Here is an 18,038-nt window from a genome sequence, read left to right as displayed (position 1 = left end):
TTTCGGGGCTGGATTGAACATGGATGGTAGATTGCATGCACGACATCTGCCGGACGCAAGTGGCTGAAACGGAGACAACGGCGTCCTTTGACTCGACTCGACTCGGCTTCGGTTTTGAGTTGACCGCCATTTCGTCACTTTGGGTTGACGCTGGTGCCGCTAAAGTTCACCCAGGCCTTGAGCATTGACATGGAGTGGAAGACAGTCGTCGACGCTGGCTGGCCGGCGTTGATCCTTTAAAGTCGCCCTCTCACCCACGTCGGAATTATCTTTGCTGCACGAGCTAGACTTGCATTACATATGCAAAGTAGCAAAGGCACTACAGGATGCAAATGTTCACATGCGTCGATCTCGAGGCTCATGGCTAGTAATCAGGAGGGGCATCCAAGGGGAACCCGTCCGGGAAACTACCTACTTGTAAGTATGGGGGGGGGGCAACTGGGGGGTTGTAGGTGTGGCGCAACTGCATTGGCCCAAAAATGCGGCCCCAGAAGGGAGTTGTTCTGGCCGCTGTCACCAAAACCCACTAAAGGTCCCCAGTCACCAACGCGTGGTTGGCTGAGCCACTCAGAGTGGCGCGGTGCCTCCCCAGGCAAATCACGAGTCCCGCTGGTGGGCACATGGTCACTGCATTGTGCCTGTCCGTTGCGGCTGCGCGTCAAGAGGGACTCGCGTCTGCAGGTGCACGCGCTGATGGGCTTGAATTTCGCTAGGGGAAATCAAGGTGCTCCTTTCCCAACACCATCATCTCACCCATATCTGCAATAATATGGTGCCTGAATATCCATCCCCTTCTAGCCTTCTAGGCCAAATATTCATCATCTCACAAGTCATAAATAAAGCGGGCGTCGTCAAGTCCTGATGCCGTTCAGCGTTGATGCGATCGTGAGTCGCGTTCGCATTGACCTGAGATTGAGTGGATCTGGCTTGCGGCACCACCCCTATTCTCGGCGTCAATGTCAAGTCAATTGACACAGAAAGGCTTCCCGTATCAAATTCTTTGCCCGAGTTGCCTGAGTTTAATTGCAAGGGAGCACGGCCAGAGTCACATTCACGAGCAGGCGAGCAGGCGCAGGTACAGGCACTGGCACTGAGATGCATGAGATTCTCGACGAGGTACTGGGTATGGCTTCACCGACATGAGCTTGGTCCAAGTGGTTCATGCTTCATGTGGGTGGATTCTCGGAGGGCATAAGTCATCACCACTATAACTGCACTCCGCTCTCCGTATAGGATCTAAAATTACCTCGATATACGAGGGTGCATGAACGGGTCGGCAGAAGAGGAGCATCTTAGTAGATACCACCATAGAGTACGGGGTTTTCGGTGCAAGTAAACAGGCCTAGCAGCCAGGTTGTGCTGTGATTTCACAAGAAATCGCTTGCTGGCTAGCGTTGCCAATTTTCCGGCCACCCTTTTGGGGATTTGCTGGACAAGCGAGGTGTGCCGCTGGCACTCGATTGCTGCGTTGTTCGCCTTCTCACCGGTCAAACCACAACAACTCACAATCTGCTCTGCCGCACCGCAGTCCTCCTACCTAACAACACCACCGTGCTTTTGATTCGGTCCCTAGAAGAAACAAAACAAAAAAAAACACACCTACGACTCTCTCCTTGTCTGCCTCACCGCCAAATCTCATATCTGCTGGCCAGTCACCACAACCCTTCTCGAGCGCCTAACTTGAATTCGCCTTCACCTCACCTCACCTCACTCCCCCCGATTCCGACGGAGTATCTTGCCTGCGATAATGACTGCGGTCCTTCTTGTCCCGTGCCTCACTTCGTTCCGTGTCTGTTGACGCTCGTTCGACAGGCCTTCGTTCATCTTGTTGCTGCAGACGTCGCAGGCTCGGCGTCCGTCCTCGACCCTTCGCCCCCGAGTTTGTTGTCCCTTGGAAACACTCGACGCTAGCTCCCTACTTCACTGGTGCCAACAGTGAATCGCTCATCACAGAAACAATTCGTTCCCTCGACGCTCTTCAAATCGCGCTGTCTTGTTAATATCTCCACATCCGCGCCTCTGAATGAGTTGGAACGGTGTTTCGGTGAGCAAGGCAGTATCTTCAGCTCAGTGAACCGCACTAACCTCCGCGTTCAATTTAGTGTACGACCCTCCGCTTCAGCACGTTCCTGCGTCCCTCAGACAACAGTCCATCAAACTTGACCTTTGACGTGTCCTGATTGTGGTTTTTCAGGGTGTGAGTCCGTGGTTGAGGCCACAACTCTGGGTGGTTGAAGGATGTCGATGGACATGGCTACAGGACAATACCGGCAACACATGTCAGGCACTGCCGCATACTCGCAGCCTGAGAGTCTTCACTACGAACATCAACATGGCGCAGACCCAGAGGGTTATTATATGAATCAGCCTGTAAGTCCACTGCGCCCCTAATTCATTCTTGACGGTCGTCCTCGGGGGTTCATGCTAAATGTCACACTCACCAGTATTATCCCTCACAAGAAGACGACGGTCTGAACTACACCTCTCATGAAGATCACACTCCTGTTACCGCTACCTCGTATGACAACCCCACCACATCGTTACCTTATCATATTCGCAATCAATCTGCGGCCCATGACCAATATGACGGCGCGCCGATCCCTCCTCCGAGGACTTCTTCTCAGCAGCAGGGCTCCCCGCACGCCCCTGTAGCTCCCTCAACCGCCCCGTTGGAAGCAAGAGTGGCTGCAACACGACAGGCGAGACAAAATGCGCCGGATTCGCAGACTGGTCGGATTCAAAATCGTGTCGGAGATTACAATGAAGAAAAACGAGACAGGTCGCGGGATGATACATCAACAGCCGCTGCGTCTGCTGCACGTAGCCGAAGAAAAGGCCCTGCCAGCCCCGACGGTCCACACCGTGCCGCGAGTACACGAGAACGAGGTGCACACACCGTGCCCAGCCAGAGCCGGTCTGAAGCCGCCATGCACTCATCTAACAATGCCGCGACGCTCGCGCGCGAGTACAGCGATGTCATCAACAGAGTGGTCGTGTCTGATCCCCAGGAAGATATCGAAAGAGCGCAAGAAAGAATGGCGGAAGCTCAACCAATGAGCCCAGATGCGCGAAATGTCCCCGAAGTTGACGATGATCTTCTTCCCCCTCCGGGACCGGCTCGTCGCCAAGATTACTCCAAGTCATCTCGTCGAAAGGACGTCCAGTTCGGGGACTACGTGCTTGGACAGACGCTTGGTGAAGGCGAATTTGGCAAGGTGAAACTGGGCTGGAAAAAAGATGGTAGCACTCAAGTGGCCATCAAGCTCATTAGAAGAGAGACGGTGGCCTCTAACCCGACACGCCTGCCCAAAATCTATCGCGAGATTTCCATCTTGCGGGATCTGGCGCATCCCAACATTGTCCGACTCCACGAAATGGTCGAGACAGATCGACATATTGGTATCATTTTGGAATATGCCTCCGGCGGCGAGCTTTTCGACTACATCTTGAATCACCGATATCTCAAAGACCCGGCAGCCAGGAGACTGTTCGCTCAGCTTGTTTCTGGAGTTGGCTACCTTCACAAGAAAGGCATCGTCCACCGCGACCTCAAGTTGGAAAACCTCCTTCTCGACCAGAATCGCAACATTATCATCACAGATTTTGGATTCGCCAACACATTCGATCCAAAAGACGAGCTGTCCGATGAGATTGTGTACAACCTCGGCAACAAAGAGTTTATCAGGAAGTTCAAACTCGATCGACTTGATGCACGCGGGATGAGAAGAGGCGACTTGATGCAGACCAGCTGTGGTAGTCCTTGCTACGCAGCCCCTGAATTAGTAGTTAGTGACTCCCTCTACACGGGCAGGAAGGTTGATGTCTGGAGTTGCGGGGTTATCCTGGTGAGTGTTTGTGCTGTGAGATCCCTCTTTCTGTGATGCTAACGGCCGAGAAGTACGCCATGCTGGCCGGATATCTGCCATTCGATGACGACCCTGCAAATCCTGAAGGCGACAATATCAATCTCCTCTACAAGTACATCACTACCACGCCATTGACGTTCCCGGAATATGTCACCCCGCATGCGCGAGATCTTCTTCGCCGGATTCTAGTTCCAGATCCTCGAAAGCGGGCCGATTTGTTTGAGGTCGCTCGACACAGCTGGCTCAGTGATTATCAGCATGTCGTGTCCGATATGACCAGCAGTACCACTAATGTCAGCGATATTCCGCATGGTACCGTCCGAGCTGGTAGGTTATCCGCTGCAAAAGACAACAGGACATTACTGACACGTGATAGAAGACGAGGAACGACCCGCTGTTAATAGAAGCGCATCCGTACGCGAAGTACCTGTGAAACCTAGTCGTGCTTCTCCTGGCGCTCTTGCACGCTCCCCAGAAGGGCAGTTGCACGAAGGCGATGAAGATTCGACCGGTTCACGGCGAACCCGACATACACTTCAACCGGAATATGTCGCTCCCCAGACTCATACGGTTCGTGGGCAAGGTCCGGCTACAACAGAGCCAGCGGTCAGTCGCACTTTCGAAACAAGTCAAGCTGTTGCTCCCACGCAGTTAATTTCGTTGTCGAAACCGCTACCTCAAGATCCGCCCGTCGGCACTGCGCGAGAACGAGTGCCGACCGCTTCGCAGCGGAAGATGCCACCTGTGCGTCCGGTTCGGGAAATTCCAAGATCAGTATCGGACTCAACCAGCGCTTTTGGCACAGCTCCGGCACCGACAAGCCAATATGTGACTAGACCCAGCACTCAAGGATCAATGGCCTCTGCGAACGGCCCAGTTAACACCAGATCCGACCTCCGTCTTCCCTCGCGCGGATCGTATGGTCAGCCGGTGGCTCCGACGGTCGCGACAACAAACGTCCAGGGTCGGGTTACGCAACCAACCAAGAGCAGTCGAGGTTACAACATTTCTGGTCCTCTGCCACAGTCTGGTGCCCAAAACTCTATTGGACAACCGATGACGACGCCAATGCCACCGCCTAGTTCGCATCAACCACAGAAGACCACTCATCACCGACGATCGAGCACACTGAGTGGGCTCGGAGAGCGACTCTTTGGCAGATCCAATTCGGTGGTGAAGAAAGATGTGGAGCGGCAAAAGAACGGACGGAAGTACCCGCCCACGAGCATGAAAGAGATTCCCTCTGATGCGCAACCTCGTATGTCGACAGATTCGAAGCGATCTTTTTCTTTTGGATTGGGCAAGAAGAGGAGCACGGACATGGAGAACCAGGCAATAGAGAAGCCGGTACGACGATTTTCACTTATTCCTAATTCGATGTCGTTCAAAGGTCTGATGGGGGCCGCAAAGGACGAATATCCATCCAAACCGGGCACCCCGCAAGCTGAGCGTTTTGTTCCACCAGCTTCGAGCCGACCAGCAACCAGCCAGGAACAAATCAACCAACACATTCCCAGCACAGATGGACAGTATGAAGGGTCGAGGGCGGCGAAGTACAACAACTTCTCCCGGCCACCCCAGTCCCAATATCAGGCACCACGAGCCGCCACAACACATGCCACGAATGATGTGTATGGTGGGACTGCTGTTTACGCTCCGCAGGAACAGAGCACGCACCAACGTCAACAGAGTGAGGCAATGGGACAAATGATGACATATACCGAAGGTACGCAACCGGGTGGTCGACCATCAATGCAACAAGGGCGCCAAGGTCGGGGAGTGCTGGTCAAGAACAACCGCAAGTTTACTGAAGCGTACGACCAAGAGCTAGGGCCGACCCATCACAGCGGAAGGTCCGGGGCCGTCAAAAAGGTCCAAGATTTCTTCCGTCGACGTCGAGCTCCGACGGACGGCGGCGATTATCGATGAATGAACCAGCTGCGCCTAGACATGTCGTTTTACCTTTCTACAGAAGAGGGTAAGAAGATTTGGCCGAGAACTTGGTGGATTGGGTCAAAGGGTGGATATCGACTTTTCTTGTAATCAATTAATCATTGGCGGACAACTTTGTCCCCGCCCCCCTGGCCCAAGCTGGGAGCGCATTTGGCGGAGACCTTTGCATTCAACAACCACCATTTTGTCTTCCCTTCCACCCACCAGGGCGAGGGTGGCGGTTGAAGATCGGGGCGAGAGCACGAATGGCATTGGAATTGGAAGGTCATTCTATGTGTCAGTACAAAGAAGTCAGATTCATGTCGTTAGCTGGCGGCGTTCGTTTTTCGCTGGGGAAGAGACGGGGATTCAAGAGGGTCTGACTGTTGAGACCTGCACTGGAGCTCTCAAGGGCCCGCTTGGTCTTGACATTTGGCGGCTTTTGCTTCTTTGCTGGCATGGATTGTTGAAGAAACTCGTGGGATCGGAAAGATGGATACCCCCCTACGTAGCATTGTATGAATGTGTTTTTTAGAAGGAAGGATGCACAAGCCAAACAAGCCCAAGCACAGATCGCAAATCACAAATGCAGAACCTAAGAAAGAGGTTGCTTCGGCATATTGCTCGGTGTATTTGGGCCGGACTGTATCCTCTTTTGCCATATCACCGTCTTCTGCGCCCATGGAATCTCGTCATCTCACATCCGCAAGTCCAAGCTTGTTCAAGTTGGGCCAAGCTTTGTGGGGTTCGTGATGGAGGAGCCACAAGAGCCACCAGAGCTTGTTCCTGGCGAGCTCCATCTTCTTGGCAGCCACCTACTGTGACCTTGTTGCTGTTGTGTGCTTCACCCTTGCCCTTTTCCTCACTAGACGCTCACTTCCTCCCCGCAATATGCAAGTCCACAGTCGACCTTCAACGTCACCCTGCCACCTGCCCGCCTGGAGCCCTGGAAACGGTACCCGCCTGAGAAGAGATGGTTTGTCTACACACATGCAACTGGCATAGAGCTTCCAGAAACAGGGCCTGATTGTCCCCGCGGGGAAATTTCCAACTGGTTGCTCGCCTCTACAGAGGCAAGAGGTTACATGGCGAAAATACAAGGCTCCTGGCCCGTGACGAGGGCGCCGATGATGAGTGCGCCACTGACGAGCGTTCTCAAATGCATCATCTCTCTGGTCATCGTCCTATGCGCAGTCACCGCAGTCCATCTGCTGGTTCCCTCTCAGTGAGTTCCCACCGACCCCAACGCAGTCAACCTTGCTTCGCTTGATAAGACCCTCTGCTCCTCCCCATCCTTTGGACATGCTCGAGGCCACCCTCACTTTTGTCTTCACAGTGTCGGGTCGTTTCTTCAGCACTCGCTGCTTGTCGAGGGAGACTGCAAGATGAGGTCTCCATCTGTGTTTTCTCTCCTCCTTCTTGCTCCTTGCCTTGCGATAGCCCAGTCGTCCACCGCGAGCAGCGTTGCCGCGCAGTTCACTGTCCCAGCAAGTGCTGACGACGGCGTCACCCTTCTCCCCAACGTCGCTGACCCTACTGCGCCCAATGCCCAAGTGAAATGTCCGGGCTATACCGCCTCAAAAGTGAGCACGTCTTCAATTGGACTGGCCGCTCATTTAACCCTGGCCGGAGCTGCCTGCAATGTCTATGGGACCGACGTCCATGATTTGGACCTGAAGGTCGAGTATCAGACTTCGTCCCGGCTCCACGTCAACATTCGGCCCTCCCACATTACTTCACAGAACCAGAGCTGGTATCTTCTGTCGACCGATTATGTCCCTGCTGGCAGCCAGGGTACTGGCTCAATGACCACAAGCGATTTGACATTTTCCTGGGCCAACACTCCCGACACGGGATTTGGATTTAACGTAACTCGCAATAGTACTGGAGATGTCTTGTTTTCGACGACAGGGACAAAACTAGTCTTCGAGAACCAATTCATCGAGCTTGTCACACACCAGCAAGAGAACTATAATCTTTACGGTTTGGGGGAGGTTATTCATGGTTTGAGGCTGGGAAATAACCTCACTCGAACAATTTACGCTGCCGACGTTGGTGACCCAATCGACTCAAACTTATACGGGAGCCATCCGTTCTACCTCCAAACCAAGTACTTCGAGGTCGGCAGCGACAACAGTACAACTCTAGTAATGGAACAGCTCGACACGACTGAAGCTACGAGCAATTACACCTCCTCCACCCATGGTGTGTACTTCCGCAATGCCCACGGAATGGAAGTCCTCCTGGGAGCCAACAATGTGACCTGGAGAACTTTGGGCGGCAGCATCGACTTGTACTTCTTCTCGGGACCGACACAACGGGACGTGACACATCAATATCTGAACGTCATAGGCATGCCGATGCTGCAAAACTATTGGGGGTTTGGCTTCCACCAGTGCAGATGGGGTTATCAAAATTGGTCTGTCACAGAAGACGTCGTCGACAACTATGCACGCTTTGGTATTCCGCTTGAAACAATCTGGAACGATATCGACTACATGTTTCAATACAGAGATTTCGATAACGACCCAGTCCGCTTCAACTACTCTGACGGAAAAGCCTTCCTCCAACGTCTTCACAGCAGAGGCCAGCATTATGTCCCCATCATTGACTCTGCCATCTATGTTCCCGATCCAACAAATGCAAGTGACGCATACCAGCCGTTCAACGACGGCAATGCCACTAATTCATTCCTCCTCAACCCAGATGGATCCCTGTATATTGGCGAGGTCTGGCCTGGTTATACCGTCTTTCCGGACTGGTTCCAAGCATCCGCGAAAGCATGGTGGAAGAATCAGATGGTCACTTGGCACCAAAAACTTCCCGTCGACGGCGCTTGGATTGACATGAGCGAAGTGTCATCGTTTTGTGTGGGAAGCTGTGGCACTGGCAATCTTACTCTAAACCCAGTACACCCACCGTTCAAACTCCCCGGCGAGCCCGGCAATGTTATCTATGATTACCCAGAAGGCTTCAATTTGATCAATGCCACCGAAGCCGCCTCAGCTTCTTCGGCGTCTCAGGCTCAAGCTACTCCAACAACGACAGCCACAGCGACAAGCTCAGCAACATCATCTTCATCGACGACAAGCTACCTGCGCTCGACTCCAACGGCAGGGCAACGCAATATCAACTACCCACCGTACGTGATCAACCACGTCCAAGGAAACCATGATCTGGCGGTGCATGCCGTCTCTCCAAACGCCACGCACCACAACGGCATCCAAGAATATGACGTCCACAATCTTTTTGGCCACCAAATCCTCCAAGCAACCTACGCCGCCCTCCTGGCCGCGATCCCCAACAAGCGACCCTTTGTAATCGGCCGGTCCACATTTCCGGGCTCTGGCACCGTGGCGGGCCATTGGGGCGGTGATAATGCTTCGAAATTTTACTACATGTACTTTTCGATCCCCCAAGCTCTCTCGTTCAGCCTGTTTGGCATCCCGATGTTTGGTGTCGATACCTGCGGGTTTAACGGCAATTCGGATGAAGAACTCTGTAACCGCTGGATGCAACTTTCCGCCTTCTTCCCCTTCTATCGCAATCACAATGTCCTCTCTGCGAACTCCCAAGAGGCGTATGTTTGGGGCAGCGTCATCGACGCCACCAAGATTGCCATGGACGTGCGATTCCAATTATTGCCGTACTTGTACACGTTGTTTTACTATGCGCATACACAGGGAGATACAGTCATGCGTGCCCTTGCGTGGGAGTTCCCCAATGATCCCAGCCTCGCGAACGCAGATAGGCAGTTCTTCCTGGGCCCGTCTATCCTCGTCACCCCGGTCCTGACCCAAGGCGCGATTACCGTAGATGGCGTGTTCCCAGGCCTCGTCGAAGGCACCGACACCTACTACGACTGGTACAACAAGTCGCCCGTCGCGGTGCCCAGCAGAAAGAACACAACCATCGACGCACCCCTGGGTCACATCCCCGTGTTCATCCGAGGCAGCAGCATCCTGGCGACGCAGCAGATGGCCATGACGACGCGCGACGCCCGAAACACGTCCTGGAGCATCATCGTCGCCACGGGCGTGGACGGCACCGCAAGCGGATCTCTATACCTGGACGACGGCGAAAGCCTAGTCCCGAAGGCGACGAAGATGGTCAGCTTGTCGAGCTCGACGTCGCAAAACGGAACACTGAGCCTCAAAGTGAGTGTCTCGGGATCCTACACCAGCCTCGACCTCGCCTTGGCCAACGTCACCTTCTTGGGCGTGCAGAGCCCGCCTTCCTCGGGAGCCGCCGTCACCATCAACGGCCGCGCCGTCGCAAACGCGACGTACAATGCCGCCAGCAAGGTCTTAAGCGTCACTGGCCTGGACAATGCGCTGGGAGGAAAAGCCTGGGGTGGAAACTGGACGCTGACGGTGTGATTTGATTACCTACCTACTTGGCGAGCCATATAGTCACGGAGGAATGCATGAATGAATGAATGAATTGCTGGAGAAAACGGAACAGTGTCACAGTGTCAGTCAGACTGGGATTCAAAAGGTTCAAAAAGTTGAAAGATTCGGAGGCGAACCGAGGGAACCCCGGGGGGAGGGAAGGAAGGACAAGGCTGTGGTTACTAAACCTAAGAAAGATTGTAAAATGATGACCATACTCTACAAGTCAAGAAAATACATAATTATTTAAGAATACTCGTTAAAATAGTATATATCTGGGGTATGTTGTAATATATATACCTCGGTATCTAAGTTGTTCCACGTCCATCGCCCCTTCCTCCTCCTCCTCCTCCTCCTCCTCCTCCTCCTCCTGCTGCTGCCGCTGCTGCCGCTGCTGCCCCGTGCCCCTGCTCTGTTCGCGTTCCGTTGTGCATAGTTTGTCCTTGAAGCCCAAAATCTCGCACGCACCATAGTCTCGACTCTCTAATGTCCTCCTTCCAACCCTTCCCTAAATGCTAGGATAGGACATTCTCTGCCGTCCACGCCGGAACGCTGCTGGTCTCGACACGCACGGGGCTCCAGGGAAGCAAGACAGATGTCGAGATAGATCCCGTCGTTTCCAGAGCGGAGGAGACCCTTCGAACTTCGGATGATTTCTAAATGAGGTCTGACGGCGGTGAATTGAGCTCCAGCGTAGGGTCCTTTTGGTGGTGTATTTCGTCAAAAGGCGAGGCCTGACCTGTGTCGAATGAGGTCCGTATAGTCTCTAAACCACGCCCAGGGCAAACACCAATGATTTCGGATCCGTCTGGAATAACATGGACTGTCTTCAAGCTGCGTATTGGGCTTTGCTGGGCACTGGCTCCGAGGCGGATTCAGGTGTTGTATTTCAGGATAGCGCCTTTGGACAAGAGCCAAGTCGCAAGTGGAAAGGCGACTGCAGTCCGATGCTCCTTTTGCTCATCTGAGCCAGAACCATCACTTTTCTTCCGGCAGTACGAGGTGACCATGGTCCTAATCGTTAAGTTCCCCAGGACGTGTTTGGAATCAGATCCCTTCTAGTTGAAAGAGATGACTTCCAGGTCCAGTGATCCGCGGGATGATCTGGAAGCTGCTCAGTGAGGCCCGGTCGTGGCCGACCATAAGGAATCTCAACGTCCACCCCGTTTGAGGTCTGGCTGCGCCGTGGTCACCTGGGTGGATGCCACGGGTACTTTTGCTGAGCTGCTCCCGTTCTGGCTAACTTGAACTTTCAGCATCTTTTTGAGGCGCCGACAGATATTCTTTGATAGTATCCGCGGGACTTCCTTGGTAAAGGCTTATAGGAGTTCAGGTGGGATGCCCTGAGTCTTTGCAAGCAGGCCCCGTGAAGCTGCTGCGATCCTTTCGGTCACGTCTCGCACTTACAACATCTCGTCGGTCAACCTATTTACCAACGTGCGAGCTTCAGAGGTTACCTCGGTGATTTGGACATTTGATCTACGTAGATTTAACGCGCCGGCTCTGATGTCTCTCCCAAGTCTTCTACATGTCAAATATGATCCTCTCAGTTGCAATAAGAGAGTTTCGGGTCCGACAATAGCCCTGTGGCTGTCAATAACGGTGCCCATAGTGTCAATGGCCGTCTTCTGCGTGCCCAGAACGGCTTTCTGGGTGTCGTCCACGGTGTCTGTCTGCGCAGATTGGCATTTCGTAGCCTCACACATGATCGTGGGCGCCTGGGGTCGACCTTTCTGCGACCAGGAATCCAGCACAAGCCACTGAAACCGGGCGTCAAGGCCGACTGCCAGGCTAAGCGTTCAGTGGAGGGAGAGCCAATAGCTGTTTGCCGGCACCCAGCATCCCTCGGAAAAAAATGCCTTCTGTTGTCAGTCGATTGAGCCTAACGTTCGTCGTTCTCCATGGCAGAGATGCCAGTACAAGGTGGCGCTGTCCGCTAATGCTGATGAAACCAATGTGCATATTTGACGCATGTGCGACTGGACACGAGGCAACCATCTTGTCCTGACAACCGGGGTTTGAAGCCCCCCAGGCAGTCGTCTGCCGCTGTCAAAGCGTCTAGTCGACGAGGCGAGGGCAGTGGCAACGCCAGGGTGTAGGAGGGCATGACGAGATTGGACAGCAAATGTTTCATGTCGTGCGGCTGAGGATGGAAAGGCGAGAAGTTGAAGTTGGGGTTGAGCAGGTTAAGGCAAGGCAAGGTAAGGCAAGGCAAGGCAAGATCCATACCAAGAGCGACTCTCTTCCCTTCTTCCTCAACGGACCCCAGCAGCTCCCACATCTATTCTGACTTTTGCATCATGATATGAGACATTCCCAAAGGAAAGAATACGGGGAATCATGCTCCGACTATCCTAAAGTCTTTTCTCGCATTTCGTATTTGCATTGTGTGCGGCCTCGTATTCCGGTCTTCGACTCTCCAGGCGCTCTTCCCCCTGCGACCACGCTTCTCTTTGCGGCACATCTCTGATTGGTACATGGGCACGGTTGAGGAGTCAATGCCCGTTCCGAGCCCCGTTATGACGGGGCCAGTGGCAAGGTGAGGGACAGGACAGGCAGAGGTTCCAGAGAGGCGCCAACGAGGACGAAGCTCTGGTGGGAAAAGGGTAAGTGGATTAGCACTGGGTGCGGCTCAGGAATGAGAGCATATGGGCAAAGGAAGCCTATGAAGCGAAAGGATACCACAATACTTAGGGGCAAATTTTGACTCTAGAAAGTCCATTTTGGTTTCCGGCTCTGAGTATCCATTTGATCCGAGCTATAAGTAGGTCATTTTTGAGCCTGACTACCTCGTATGGGATCCTGAGCTCAGCTTGATAGCCTTTTGAGTACGCTCGAGTAACGATGCAGGAAGTGATTGCGCAGGGACCGCAACTTGTTCCCCTTTCGCGCAGGAAACATCCTAGTCTTCGGGCTCCATCGTGCTCGAAGCGTCCAGTGCTGCAACCCCTTTCTCGGTCATTGTTGCCAGGAGCGCCGTCGAGGATGCATTTCCGGTCAAACTGCTGCCCGGAAGGAGAGTAGCCTTTGATTCACCAGTGTTGGTATGTGCAGTATTTACAGTGTTTAAACATGCTCCGGCTACAAAAGGGCTCCCTTTGCCTGCCTAGGGTATTCCTCCTGATCAGGTCTCCTATCACCTTCGGATTCGAAGGGCGTTAAGATCGATACCCATCGCGACGTTCTTAAGGACTAATTCAGAGCCAATATTGAGAGACCCAACAGCGACCGTCTTCCAAGAGGATGGTTCATGAGATAACTTCCGTGTATTGGCTGTGCCGCTATTTGCAATATTCGCCACGTCGACAAGAAACCCTACAGAGGGTAGAGTAGCGGAGTAGACAGAGTCTGGGCTGGGTGAGGTTTGTTGGCAGCTCGGGGCCTATTAGGATAATCGAGTTGGTGCTAATGCGCGAATAATACTCGTCAAGGCTTTACGAGACAAGATATAGAGTATGTAAATTATCATCCACCAGGAGAAATACATAGTATCTCGGCCGCAGCGTACGCCCAAGATGAGATGGTCGCAAACACCAGACACAGACGGCATGAGGGATGTCATATCAATAATAGAACGACCGCCATCAACGAAATATGACCGGCTGGGGAATTCTACCGTTTCCTGGCAAGAAGGAGGCTAGAAGATTTGAAGACCCTACAAAAGTGCCTCATAAACAGGCGAAAGAGCCGACAATATGGTGTAGTGAGGTCTTGGTATACGCCGTGTTTTGGCCAACACTCCGAGGTGAATTGGCGACATCTTCGACCATTGGTTCTTGGCATCCAGGCTGCAGCGAGCCTGACTATCACCAACAGAAGACATGGGATCTTTGTAGGTTTCTCCATCCCATATCAGCTACCTTTCCTTCAACGAGCGTGCGAACCACCCACATCTTTGAGCTGCACAACTTAACCTCTGAGCGCGACAAATTCTTGAATCAAATCGGATGGATTTGGGAGCCCCCTCCCTCCGAGCAGACGGGGCCAGGGAGACTCCACTTCGGATTGCGTTCGACAGGTTCAACTACACTCTCAGTAGCAAAGAGAGGGCGCTATTCACGGCTGCGTCCCTAAGTGATGTCCTTGTTCAGGTCAGAGAGATTGACAATCGCCACGCCAAGTCAAGCAAGCTCCGCTTGATCAACCAAAGGCTTGAGCACTTCCTCAACTTCCTACAGCGGTACTCCAGAGCTGTCGACTGCTTGGTTCAGGCTCAGTCTAATCCGTCTGCTTTGATATGGGGGGCTTTGAGAATAGTCTTGGAGGTAAGGCACACCTTGCGTGGGAAAACGTCTGATTCACGATTCGATCCAAGGCGGCAGGATCCTTCTCGGAATACTTTAGAAAGCTCGTTTCCATGATTGAGCGACTTGGAGACTCGTTGTCCGTCTATCGCCAATACGAAGAGCTCTTCGGTGACAATGAGCGATTTAAGACTGCTTTGACCAACGTATACTATCATGTCTTGGTCTTTTTGAAGCAGGCCAAGGATGTCTTTACGTCAAAAGGTTGGACAAATGGCTACCAGCTCTACCAGGACGTTCTGTCACGCTAAACTAGCTATTAGGATTTCGATTATTTGGCAAGGTCTTCTGGCAGTCTTTTGAGAATGAGTTTCAGAGCACCCTAGAGTCTATCTCTCGACACACCAACCAGTTACAAGAAGAGATCTCGCTCGCCCACCGGAAAACAGTTCAAGCCACCTTGGCCAACCAAGTCCGATTGCAAGTGTCTACATGTGAGGCTCTCCGAAGAATCGAGGTAAGTCACGCGACACTAGTCTTGCCTTGAGTTGGAAAAAGAAAAAAAGAAAAAACACGGAAGCAACCTCTCATACATCAATCTCCCTTCCCTATGAGCAAGTCTCCTTCTGAACGTCTTCCCAGGCTCAGAGTTTTCCGAGACAAAGGTTGATGGAGTGGCTCTCTCCGGTTGACATGGAAGAAGTTTTCCTTCGGGAATCTCAACGCCGCTGCGAACCATGCGGTCAATGGCTGCTTGATCAACAACCATACCGTGACTGGTTGGAAACATCCGATCCAAGATTAGTTTGGATCGCAGGCCCTCCAGGTGCTGGAAAAACCGTTCTAAGTGCGTCGATCATTGAATCGGTCCGAAAGGCTATCCTGGCTGATCCTCAAAATATCTGCACCTTTTTCTACTGTGACAAGAAAAACGAAAATAACCAGTCAATTTGTACCGTGCTGGTAAATCTTCTGGCTCAAATTCTGGCTCACCTTGAGGACATACCCGCATTCATCACCGCTGTCCATGAGAATGCCATCCGTTTTGGGCGATTTAAGATGGCAGCTGCCGACATGCCTCTTGCGCTGTTGAAAAGGCTGATTAAGTCGATGAAAAAGGTCTACATTATTATCGATGGCGTGGACGAATTCAAGGACCCGGTCCAAGTCGTTGACACTGCGCAGGAGCTTATCGAATCTTTGCCAAATGTCCAGATCATCCTCCTCAGTCGAGACGACCCTAAGATCAAGACCAGGACGGAACAACATCTCAGGATTACTATGACTCCTGCTGAAACGAGCCATGACATGGCCGAGTTTATCTCCAAAGCAATTAGCCAACTTGAAATTCCCGAGGAAACCTGTCGTCAGGACATCGAGGACCAGATCTTGCGGCGCGCTGCCGGAATGTTTCTTTGGGCGCATCTTATGATCGAATCCCTGAAACTGGCAACCTCATCTCGAGAAATAGCGGATATTCTAAGCTACATGCCCACAGGTCTTGAAGTGATGTATGGTGCCATCCTCGAGAAGCTGGCACGAGGACCAGCCGGACGACAAGCCCTTGCAAAAAAGATCCTACTCTGGACTCGTCTGTCAGCTCGGGATCTGCATTGGAACGAACTCGAATCCGCTGCAGCAGTGGAGATGTAGCCAGCTGGAATGCTTGAGCTCAACCTACCCTTCAAATCGTCAGCTTTGGAACTTTGCAGTCCATTAGTGGAGTATCGTGCCGAGCAAGATATTTTTCGCTTGATACATGTTTCAGTTGGCGAATTTCTCAGTAGTTCTCACTTTCATGACCAGGTGGACGATGCAATCCTGCCATTTTTGATTTCTGAAGCAGATGGGCACCAAGAGCTGGCCAGGACTTGCCTGCGGTATCTCTCTCACGTTGCCTGTCAGGTTGTGATTGATCCTGCCAGGTTTCCGCTGTTGGATTACGCGGTTCTTTTCTGGTGCCATCACTATACCAAGTCGACTTTCGACCGTGGCCTTGAGCGCGAGGTGACCGACTTTCTGTCTTCGAAGCCGCGGCGGCAGTTTTGGATCTTGCAGCTACTTTTCCTCCAATCATCTATGTTTCCACTTCAGCGCCTGATGAAGATGCAGAGGTCCCTGGCAGAATGGATTGCTCGAAACACAGAGAACGGATTTGACATGAGCCTGATTGATTGGATGCAAGACGTCCCAGAGATCTTGATCCGAGGTCAAGTGCCGTTAGCATCGTCAAATTTCGACTGTACATCTCAAAACTACAAGATTCCGCCAATAAGTTACTTTGACAAGATGATGGTCATCCGCGACCTTGTTCGAGAATTTACAATGAGTGGGAGACTGACAGATGGGGAACAATGGCTCGCTGAAGGTCTTGAGAATCAAAGAAATATCCTGGGACAAGAGCACCTCTCGACGGCATGGTTTATGAACAGTCTGGGCTTACTGTATGACCAACAGCAACGAGTGGAACTCTCAGCACGCACTCAAGAGCAAGCGCTCGCAATTCAATCGTTACGTCTTGGACCTGATCACGAGGAGACAAGATGGACTGTCAATGAACTCGGCCGAATCTACCGTCACCTTCACCAATATGGCCTGGCCGAGGACATGCATTTATGTTCACTCCAGGTCCTCCAAAACCAGTACGCGTCGGACAATCTCGAAACTGCCTGGACTTTGAATACCTTGGCGCGGACATATCGCAAGCAAGGACGATACAATGAAGCTCTAGGGCTCCATGAAGAAGCCATCAAAATCCAGACGGCAAAGCTCGGTAGGGACCATCCACATACGCTTTGGGCGATCACAGACGTGGCGCGTTGCTATCATGACCAAGGTCTGCTGCAGAAATCTGCAGATACGCACCAAGACGCGCTTTCTCGACGAGAACGCGTCCTTGGGTCGAACCATCCAGACACCCTCTGGACTATGAATGATTTGGCCATTGTCCTGGGAGAAATAGGAGACACCGATGCAGCGCGTCGTCTGCATCAAAGAGCCTGGACTGGTCAAAAAGCCCTGCTGGGTGAAAACCATCCCCACTCTCTGTGGACCAGCGGGGCGCTCAGGAAGCTGAGTTACTGAATTACGGACAGGCAATGGTTTAAGTGGAGCAGAATGACCTATATCCGCAAGATGTTATCGATTTCAACGACGGTATGTTCGTGCACAAATTTCTCTTTGTATCCGCCACCTTATCTCCGGTCGCTTTGCTCAAGCACTCAGGACTGCGCCGTCCCATTGCTATCCTTTCTGGTGCTCATGGAAGCCTATCCTATCCGAATTGCTGACAATGCACTGTTTCGCCCACGTCATACTGGGTACTATGAGGGTGGTCGTCCCACTTCTAGCCTTGAAGGAGGGACTCGGATTTTGTTCCTTCGATTCAGTCTCCACGGCCGAACCTGGATAAACGGTTGCCGATTAGGACCAGGTGTCAAGACCCGGGATTAGTCAAGGTTGAATTGTCGAGAGGCCCTGTCCTTCTTGACGTTGTCATTGACTTTCCCGGGGCGCCGGGCCGCCCTGTGGGGAGGGGGGATTTAAAAGAGGGGGAAAAAAAGTTAAATTGAATGAGTTGAGATGGTCCTGGTTCGAGAGATTAG

General features: G+C 52.5%; 4 protein-coding genes across 4 annotated transcripts; all 4 read left to right on the top strand.

Moving 5' to 3' along the window:
• Positions 1 to 2,250: 2,250 nt before the first annotated feature.
• On the top strand, positions 2,251 to 5,795 carry A1O5_08136 (CAMK/CAMKL/KIN4 protein kinase; the record flags this gene model as incomplete). Its single annotated transcript, XM_007748720.1, has 4 exons — positions 2,251 to 2,370; positions 2,445 to 3,845; positions 3,899 to 4,193; positions 4,243 to 5,795. The coding sequence occupies 4 exons, from the start codon at positions 2,251 to 2,253 to the stop codon at positions 5,793 to 5,795; spliced, it is 3,369 nt and encodes a 1,122-aa protein (XP_007746910.1).
• Positions 5,796 to 7,183: 1,388 nt separating this feature from the next.
• A1O5_08135 (alpha-glucosidase) lies at positions 7,184 to 10,177 on the top strand (the record flags this gene model as incomplete). The annotated part of the gene is made up of 1 exon (XM_007748719.1): positions 7,184 to 10,177. One exon carries the CDS (start codon positions 7,184 to 7,186, stop codon positions 10,175 to 10,177), a length of 2,994 nt encoding a protein of 997 aa, XP_007746909.1.
• Positions 10,178 to 14,546: 4,369 nt separating this feature from the next.
• Positions 14,547 to 16,086, top strand: A1O5_08134 (uncharacterized protein; the record flags this gene model as incomplete). Its single annotated transcript, XM_007748718.1, has 3 exons — positions 14,547 to 14,697; positions 14,757 to 14,950; positions 15,076 to 16,086. 3 exons carry the CDS (start codon positions 14,547 to 14,549, stop codon positions 16,084 to 16,086), a joined length of 1,356 nt encoding a protein of 451 aa, XP_007746908.1.
• Positions 16,087 to 16,095: 9 nt separating this feature from the next.
• Positions 16,096 to 17,517, top strand: A1O5_08133 (uncharacterized protein; the record flags this gene model as incomplete). The annotated part of the gene is made up of 1 exon (XM_007748717.1): positions 16,096 to 17,517. The coding sequence occupies one exon, from the start codon at positions 16,096 to 16,098 to the stop codon at positions 17,515 to 17,517; it is 1,422 nt and encodes a 473-aa protein (XP_007746907.1).
• Between the last annotated feature and the right edge of the window lie 521 nt (positions 17,518 to 18,038).

Source organism: Cladophialophora psammophila (assembly GCF_000585535.1).
Source record: "Cladophialophora psammophila CBS 110553 chromosome Unknown aczJe-supercont1.13, whole genome shotgun sequence".
NCBI lineage: Eukaryota > Fungi > Ascomycota > Eurotiomycetes > Chaetothyriales > Herpotrichiellaceae > Cladophialophora > Cladophialophora psammophila.
This window is presented reverse-complemented; position numbering and strand designations above follow the sequence as displayed.